Source organism: Onychostruthus taczanowskii, unplaced genomic scaffold (assembly GCF_017590055.1).
Source record: "Onychostruthus taczanowskii isolate IOZ18803 unplaced genomic scaffold, ASM1759005v1 scaffold25, whole genome shotgun sequence".
NCBI lineage: Eukaryota > Metazoa > Chordata > Aves > Passeriformes > Passeridae > Onychostruthus > Onychostruthus taczanowskii.
Window position 1 is genome coordinate 7,186,585 of NW_024499796.1, and position 9,699 is coordinate 7,196,283.

At 41.1% G+C, this 9,699-nt stretch overlaps 1 protein-coding gene across 2 annotated transcripts in view; it reads right to left on the reverse strand.

Annotated features, from left to right (window-relative positions):
* The window catches only part of AK8 (adenylate kinase 8), a 73,726-nt gene that overhangs the window by 56,847 nt on the left and 7,180 nt on the right, over positions 1 to 9,699 (reverse strand). For both annotated transcript variants that reach the window (XM_041406393.1, XM_041406394.1), the window contains 3 exons: positions 6,973 to 7,057; positions 3,053 to 3,102; positions 2,248 to 2,361 (listed from right to left, as the gene is read on the reverse strand). In XM_041406393.1, the coding sequence (XP_041262327.1) occupies positions 2,248 to 2,361; positions 3,053 to 3,102; positions 6,973 to 7,054 (246 nt within the window). In that variant the 5' untranslated portion in view covers positions 7,055 to 7,057. Of the gene's footprint in view, positions 1 to 2,247; positions 2,362 to 3,052; positions 3,103 to 6,972; positions 7,058 to 9,699 lie in introns of those variants that run through there.

Here is a 9,699-nt window from a genome sequence, read left to right on the forward strand (position 1 = left end):
GCTCATCATTAGACTTCACTATAGGAAAACCTGAAGATGCTTCCTATTAACATTATAATAACTAGAGATGAGGGAATAATTTGCAATGATTTATCCAAAAATGTAGCCTCTTTTTCTGTTCATGGAATATTTATTGGTAGCTTGTGGTTCTTCAATTTACTGAATATTCAAAAATACCTGACTTCTTTTTGGAGTATTTTTACATGCAGAATGATCACATTTTGCTTTGAACACTCAGTATTTAAAATTCACTACCTGAGCTGTGCTCATTAGTAAGTGGCCAGGTATGTGTGGGTGAATGATTGCTTGTCCAACTTGAAAAATGGAGCTTCAGAGAGCAATAATGGATTTTAAAAATGCCTTCCATGGCTTCCTGTGCCAGGAAAACCCAAATGCTTCAATGGGCTAACACAAAAGAGATGAAAGCTTGGCTGAAGATGAGTAGGTAAAACACGTGAATCTTCAAAAACCACAGGCTTAGCTCCTGCTTTTCCTCTTCATTTATTAAATTGCTTTGGCCAGGACTATAATTTTTAATGCCCTGGTTATATCCAAACTCATGTAAAACCTCTTGTTCTGCTCCTGAACATTCATCCCAACCTAGAGGAATCCAGGAGCTCCCTCCTCATTCCAGGTGTTACATTCAGAGAAACAAACTCATATAAAAGAACAAAATTATTTAGTGAAAACCTCCTCCTAGGGTCTAAAAATCAAATCCAAAGGCAAACTGCACAGTGCTGAACCACCAGCAGCCTCTGCTCTGCAGGCCCTCCTCACTCACTACCTGATTAGCCTTGACATTTTTGACTTTCATCTTCCACACCATCCATCTTTTCAAATCAAATAAGCCCAAAAGGACACCCTTGAAAGTGCATCTGTATAGTCTGAAATATGTTAATAATTACAGTAATTAAACCAAAGGGAATTTTTGTTTTAAATTCTCCCCCTCCAAGTATAAATTTATGAACCTATCAAAACAATCTTTAATAATTAGAACTAAGATTTCAAAGTACATATTCTCAGTAAGAATAATTCCATATCATCCCAGCCAAATGCAAACATTTTTGCCAGTGAGTTCAGGGAGTTCAATGAACTCTTTCCTCTCTGATCTTGAAGTGTGCTACCTGAGGCATCTCCAAACTTCATTCACTAATCCAGTATTTTATTCAATTTTACAATCACTACCCTATTTTAGCCTAATTTTCTAAGGAAAAAGCCCTAATCTGTGTATCACACTGTCTGCCATTTTAGTAAATTACAAATGTGTTGGCCAATTCCAATTCTAAATTGGATTTAGCAGGAGTATAGAATTCCTACAGACAGAAATTTGCTTAAATTTTTATTAAAATGGGTAATAAGGGACAAAACAAACTCAAACTAGTGGACTTGTTAGAGAAAGTCACAAAAAAACAGACTTCTTCCAATCTCTTTCTCATGGAATGCCTTGACACTGGAGAAAGGAATCAGCCAAAAAGGCAGGAATCAGATGCTTCTCTGCATTCAAGTTAACCTTTCAATGTGTTTTTCCAATCTGTCACTAATTTTTAACAATAAGGCAATTAATTACACTACTGATCAACTAATCCTGGGAGTCATGACATCCTGTAAAAAATGTTCTTTGAACATCAATTAGGATGCCCACGATGAATGGATTTAAAAATCTGACTGGAGCAACTTAGGAGCACAGAATTGGGGAAAATTCTTAGTCAGCTGCTTCTGCCTCAGCTTGAGAGCTTCCAGGGCTGTCAGGAACTGACTGGATTGTCATCCTCCTTTTGAGTTAATGCACCAAGTAAGTTATTTGTGTCATGCTACAGAGAAATCAAGCATGCACAACTAAGTAGCACTGTCAGATCAAAAAAAGTTCTTTGTGTACATATTTTCCAGAGCATTTTGTACCAAAGGAGACCTCAGAGATTAATGCTTATTTTATCGAGATTATCAAACATGCCCAGATAGAAGACACTGTGTTTAATAATAGAATGAAGCATTCTCCAGACTGGATTGTGCATATTCCTGGATTTTCCCCACTTCTGCTGCTTGTTCCAAGGTTGGTGCTTTCAAGACCTCCTTTACTTTGCATTGTCTCCCTCTCCTGCCCCTGCTCTGTGTCCTGACACACCAATGTACAACACAGAACAGAGTCTTTGCTCTCATCTGCTCAACTCAGCAGTGGAAATCATGGGAATGCCACGTAATTCCTGTTCTGTGACACGAGAACAACTGTTATTATATTCTCTTACACACCTGGTTTCTTTCTTTATATGCCTTTGCTTCCTCTGTCTGCATTAATACTTCCTTGAATAACAAAGTCTCCTGAGAGACACGTATGGCATTGAAATGTTTACAAAGCCACATTGCCTGAGGGGAGGAAAAAAAAATACAGGTTGAAATATTTGGAAAGAAAATGAAGCAATTTTTTTCAGAAGGCTGCAGAAAGACAGAGCTTTCCTAGCCATACATTTAAGTACACAGACATATATAAGCAACTTTAAGTAGTTTCTTATAAAGATGTTAAAGAGTATCCAGCTTTGAATAACGACTTTTTCATCACCTGTACCTTAACACAGAATTTAAAGAAGGAAACATTCTTCCTATCATGGCCTCACCAGCATCACCTGCCGTTTCTGAGGTTCAAATGCAACTTTTGCATTTAACGGTGCCAGTGGGCATGGGACAACTGACCATGAAAATGGAGCAATTCACAGCAAGAGAACACCACAAATGTGTAATTAACTTACTTCCCCCAGGCTAATTAGTCCTGCTAAAAGGCTGGGAAAACAAGGCAGGCAGAATTCTGTCGCATTCCAGCAGTTTCATTACCTGAGTGAGTTCTCACAGACCTCACTTGAAAATATCTATTTAACAGATATCTGCAGTGTAACACCCAGGTGTATCCCTCAGGAATGTCACCCTTAAATTCGTCTTGTGCTCATCTATCACTTGGATAAATCTCAAAATTCTTTTCCCAGAATAAAATTATCCAAAATGCTGAGCTCAGTAGGAAGTAAGAGAGGAGTAAGTGCTACAACACTGAGGGTAAGGTACTCACAACTGTAGTTTTCCCAGAAGCAGGTGGACCAAGGACACAAATTCTTGGAGCTATGGAACAAGGATATGCAAATGTCAGGGTGCAGAACAGCAAAAATCTCCACCAGTTTCCCACTCTTGTATTGCATAATATCAATGTAGCCACCATGAAACAATTATTTCAGCTGGAAAGCTGCCTCAGTGGAAATTTCAGGATTGGGCTCCACTGGGAAAAAAATGGGGAACAGAAATTCAGTGCCAGCTGGGTCCTCCTTTAATCTCCATGGTCAATGAGATTAACACTCTAACCATGCCACTTGGAGAGATAGATGAGATATGTATATCTCAATCTGTTTAAACACATGGAGAGTTTAGTGGGTGAACCATAAGGTACAAACATTGTCTTACCTGAGTTTTACTTTTATTCCTGAACCATTGATTCAAAAGTAACGTATTTTGTGATGAAAAAATATTTCAGTTTTTAGTTTCACCTAAATAGGTTGTCTCAGGGCTCACAGAAGATTTAGGTACTGCAGAATGAAGGACTCCCTCACTATGCTTTTTGACACCTGCCTTCAATTTTTCTAGCCACCATTTAAAGTAATTTTCCTCATTTCTGTTTCTTGTGTTTCTCTGCTGCAAGTCCCTCTCCTTTCCCTGAGAGGGCAAGGTGCAAAAAAAGCATCCCAGTTCTGAGGAATTCTTAATCCAGTGCACACACACAACACAATAGGCATTACTGCCCTGAGCTTGGTTGGGAATGAATTAGAGGCAAGACAAACAGGAGAAAATGAAGTTGCTCTTAGGAAAGTATTTGGAACTTTTTCCATAAATACACCTTGGGCTGCAATCCCTTGAACTGTCATTTTATATTAACAGCTTTGATGGTTTTTCCCCCTACACCACAGGGAGGAAAAAAGCCCCAAATCACAGTCTGTGCAGGAGGGACTGGTTAGTATTTACTGGGAGTAACACGGGTCAGAGCAGAGGGGGGATGTGCTCACCCAAAAACCTCCTCAGCTCTCGACAACCAGGGGAGATCGTGTCTGATGGGAACAGACAGGCAAGGATTTGAAATGTATTTTCATCAGGCCTTCCATGCAGTTAACAGTTATTGGGCAGGTGCAATTTTTAAACATACATGAAACCCAAATTACAGATTCATCTTTACAAAGTTATCTGACTTGGAAGGTTTAAGAACAACTCCCCCCTTATTGGTTCTTGCAAGTGCAACAGAACTAGTACACAATGTAGAAAAATACTTTAAAAGGATACATCAGCTGTTTTTATCACCTAATTTCTTTCAAATGTAATGTGATTAAATCCTAGGGTTTTTTTAAAATCTAACACCTTGAAACTCCAGCCCGGTACTTAGGAATTATTTATAAACAGCGTCATAAAAGAGTGCTTGGGTGCCAACACTAATCAACTTCTTCAAACCACTTCAAAGAAAATCAAAAAACCTTTCCATCCACAGATCCTTTTGAGGTTTAACTAGGAGCATGATTTAAAATTCACAAGAAAGCCCTTAGGTATTGAAGCTTTAATACACAGCTTTCTTGGACAAACGTTTGATAAAAAACGAAACATACCATTATATACACCATCTCATGCTTTAATATTGCCCAGGGCTACTGTAAATGCTCACTTTGTACTAAATCTGGTTTGCTCTCTGCTTAGTGGCTGGCAGCAGATGGGGCAGTGTAATTCACTGATTTACTCATTTGCACACTTGTAGGACTCCTCTAAAGCCTTGTCCCCAAACATATGACACAGGGGCACTACCAGGACACCACTGGGTGTAATGTTTAACCCCTCCGAGCAACAAATAGTCACTATTTAATACTGCAGCTCAAAGCAGCAGCACGAAGGCAGGAAATTCTGGGAAATGCCTTTTTCTTCGGTAACAAATAATATTTAATACTGTATTCATCTCAATGAGATGTTACAGGATTTACTCGTCCATGTAAAGCAAGTTCTAACATTCAACAACAATTTCAGCAACAACAAATTACTCCTTTTGTCAGGTGTAAATTTGGGTTCCTATTCCTAAAGATGGGTTCCTATTTGAATCCTGGAAAAACACAAAACAACAGCTGGACTCACAGAGTTCCATTTAAATCCAAAATATTCTATGATTAATATTAATACACCAAATTTGCTTAGCTTGTAAGAGAAACCCTTTGTCAAAGAAGAGAAGCACAGGGTACATACTGAACATTCTTGCAGAACTTTTTTACATTCCTTCAGAGGTTTGAGTGCAAAGCAGGAGCTCACAGAAATACCACTCAGACACTGAAAGCCTTTTTCATTAGCACAAACCAAGATACCATGTAAAAAACTTGCATTTCTGAATATGAAAATGATCAGTCTTTACGTGGCCCTTGAAGGTTTTTGAAGGAACACATGAAAGAACAATAGCACAGAGCCCTAAGCACAAACACTTTGCCACACATTTGACCTACAAGATTTTCAAGGCAGTTGTAAGCTATAATCACCATTAGACTTGTTTATATTTTTAAAAGTACTTTGGATCCTATTATTAATTAAAAAGGTTTTCTAACTTCACACCTGGGATAGATGCAATGCTTCTTTTCCACACATCTCTGTTTGAAATTTTCTCTAGGGCTAAAACTGTCTAGGCAAGGCAAGATCATGAAAATTCATCACTTTACTGATGGCTCTAATAAGGTTTTTTTTCCTTCTAAATAGTCAGCACCTTCCACCATGATCAAAAAGTAAAATCAACTCTGCTACACATTTCTGTTACAGTATTTTCCATATAATTTATTCTTAAAACAACATTTAGGCTTTAATTTTAATTGGAGTTCCTCTCCTTCCTTAACAGGGTTTTCCAGACCAAAAGCAGACAGCATTTTCCCCTTGACAAACAACTGCTATAATTCTGTCTTTAGCCTCTAAGTACTGAAGTCATGAGATGGAAACCTGCCTAATTCTGTTAAAATAATACTGTGGGGCTTCAGGACAAATGTTAGCCCAATGTGAAGAAATTTTATCAGCATTCTATCAAACTGCTGATTCTGAATTCTTCCACATATTTTCCATGGGTTTACAAACCAGATTGATTATTCACTCTGCCTCACCAGAAAAGGCTGGGCACAATTTGCAGGATTTGATTTTTTTTTTCTTTAACGTATTTAGCAGCATTTCAATCACCATCCATCTGATCAGCACCACTAAGAGCTCACAGCACCTCCAGTGATAATGATTTCATTGATGCTGCAGCAGAACTTTCATAATGGTTTACTCTGGTTTTAAAGAAACATCAAAGCTCCATGACACCAGCTCTCCCTGACAGCTCACGCAGAACAAAAATTACAGTTCACTTGTGCATACCCAAATATAATCTGCCTAAGGGTGAACAGTTTGTAAATCAAGTCATTTGATTGAGGGTACATGCTTTTATTGTGCAGAATACAGACTCCACATTCAATTTACCAGGTTTTGTTCCACAGAGGAGCAGACACACTCACTGCTCCTTCAGCTGAGGAACTCATTAACAGCAGCGAGTAACAAACTAATCAAAAAGCAGAGAATCTGCCAGCCCAGGTAGAATAGGAACCCAAATTTACACCTGACAAAAGGAGTAATTAGCGAGCTTAAAGACAACAGGAAATATCAGATGGGGCACAGAAGGCATTAATAATTGATACACCAGAACTCTTTGTTATTCCCTTAGAGGGTTTCATTGTTATAACTGTTAAAGTGCATTTCTTATTAGATTACCCACTAAAAAAAAGAAATTAAAAGCATCTTGCCTGTAACTATTCCAAAATGCTCACCATTTTTTTTTTTGTTTCCCCCCTCCCCAAGACTCAGCCTGAAAAGTTTGATCCATCACCTGCCAACGGCAGCGCAGCTCCCAACAGCTGTTTACAAATCAGGAACTGAACTACTTCTGGTGTCTCCATTCCCACTTACCATCATCATTGTTTTGCTTTAAGTGGTTTATCATGAACTCAATGGGATCATCTGGCTTATGAATTAATAGCTCTTCAAGCATGTTCTGGAAATAAATAGGACAAAGTCAGAGGAAAATTTAACGCGGCTCTGCAGTCGTGATATCTTGCATTTTTACAGCAATGTTACAATGAGGATCCTGAACAGCTTATAAATGCTTATTTATTTTCTTTCACTGACAAAACTGAGACTTCAGAATCTATTTTAGATGCTGAACAACTGATGATGGTCAGAAAATTGCCAGTAAAAAACCTCCAGCCTATTTGTGTTGGCTTATTTATGGTACACACAGACACCAGAAAGGTTTGGCTCGAGCAGCCTGGGGTCGAAAATGGTTGAGGCAGCACTGACATAAAAACCATACAAGGAGTTTGAAAACCAGAGTTAACTTGAATTAGTGCCTCTGCAGGGTAAGATGAGCCTTCTCTGGCACATGCCACAAGTCTCTGACTAGCCCAGAGGAGTGCAGAAAGGACAAGAGCTGTGGAAAACGTAACCCACAGAAATGGCACCTTTCACAGCTGTACCAGCCCTGGCTCCTGCACGAAAAGGAGTGGGGAGAATGGGGGAGAAAAAAGCAAAAAAAGGCTTAAAGCCTTGCCTTGAATTCTGTTTTGGAGCCCGTTTTCATGTTGAACCCCTGAGGTTATACAGAGCCTTGTTTCAGCTCCCATCTGTAACAGTGGGGAGCTTGCAGAGGTTTCAGGGAGGATTTGGGCTTCACAGGCAGAAAAAAGAAAAAATCTGAGAAATCCATACATTTCCTAGCTAGACATTTCAGCCCAGACACAAGTCCTGTAATTAAAACTAAACATCAAACAGAACTAATGCTCTAATTTAGACAAGCTGCTGAAATGCTCGTGCTGGAAGAGACATTTCTAAAGAGCAGTCATAACACTTTTATATTTGCAACTAAATTCCATAAAGTCCGTCTAGTCCATAAAATTTTATATCCTCACCAACGGATTGTCTCTGATTAGAGTGGCCTATTTTCCTTTTCTACTTCATCCACTTAATTAGAATAATTAAAACACTCAATTTTGTTTATAAACTGGTGATCGTGCAAGTTCTGATGCATCAAGGTCTGGGTAGCACAGAGCATAAAAGATTAAATTTGTATTTTTATTGAAAATTCAGTTTAAAATTATTACTTTCCAGCAACATTTATATAAGCAATCTGGATTTTGCTTACCAGCACATTTATAAATAACAAATCTAACAAAAATCTGGGTTTATTATAATTCAAAAATGTTCAGGCTGACAGTGATTGACACTGGCACTGTTTCTTGCCCAAACCCTTGTATTTATCCAATTCTGCTAAACTCAGTTTAATTTCCCATCAGTTGATCTGTTAATCTCTGGGGGAGATTCATATTTTGGGTTTCACGTAGTTTTTACATTTTGTGTTTTGTAAATGTTTTAGCACAGCAATTTCAAGCTGTGTTTGTGTCATTATTCTGCTCCAACACAACTAAACCACAAAAATACCACCCTGAGTAAATCCCACAAACATTTTATGTAATGTGAGTCCCTGCAGCTGCATTCAATGCCTCGTGGCTTCCAAAACACAATGTTTCATTAGAAAAAAAACCAAAAAAAACCAAAAAAAAAACCCACCACAAATGCTATGCTGCACTAGTCATAATAAACAGAGAAAAAAATGATAGCAAAACAAAAAAACAGGAAAGGAAATAAACATTTGTGTGCATTTCAGTGAGCTCTGAGCAAGTAAAACCGGTATTTTTGCAGAGTTAAGAGCAACAGGGGAAGGCTCTCCAGCAAGTTCTGCTATGAGAACAGCACCAGGATGTTTATTGACTGACACAAACCTCCCCACGCACCACACGAGGGCTTCCCCCGAACTTCAGACAAACCGCACCCATCACGACAGCGGGGGAACCAGCCCGGCCGGGTACCGAAATCACAACGACGGCACAGGTGAGCTTCTCTCGCTTTATTTCTGACACCTCGGCGAAGAGGCACAACAGGCAGGCAGGCAGGGGGAAGGGCTTTACCGGGGGACGAGCAGCAGGCGGTGACAGCCCCGGCTCAGCCACGCAGAACCTTCACCGCGCTCCCGTTTGTCACTGTCCCCCTTCCTCCTCCTCCCCCCGTCCTGCCTCGCCTTCCACCGACTCCTTTCTTCCACGGGACGCCAATTTTCCTCCGCAGACCAAATTACACTTAAGAGCAGCAGTAAATGGCAATTAAAATTATTAATTGGGAGAGCGCACGGCTGCGTCTCGGACACCGGCACCCGCGCATCACCGTGCCCAGGATCCCGCCCCGCTGCCCCTCCTCGCCTCCCCCGGCCCCGCCCGGTCTCCCCGCGCCGCGGAGGGGCTGGCGGGGGCTCCCCGTTCACCTGCAGGAGCTGGAAGAGCCCCCGCTCCTCCGCGTAGGCGCCCGCGGGCGGCGGCCACGGCCGGGCCGCGTCCTCCGCGTCCGCCTCCGCCATGGCCGCCCCTAGCAACGCGACTCGTTGCTAAGGAGGCGTCATCGCCGCGCGACGGGGAAAAGACCTATCGCCAAACGGGGGCGTGGCCACCGCCTCGTTTACAGCAAAGGGAATGGGGAAACGTCATCGAGCACCGACGGTTGCCATGGAGACGGCGGCGCGGTCGCCGCGGCAACGGCGGGGCCGAGGCCCGCGGCCCGCGCTGTCCGCCCGCTCGGCCCGCCCGGCCC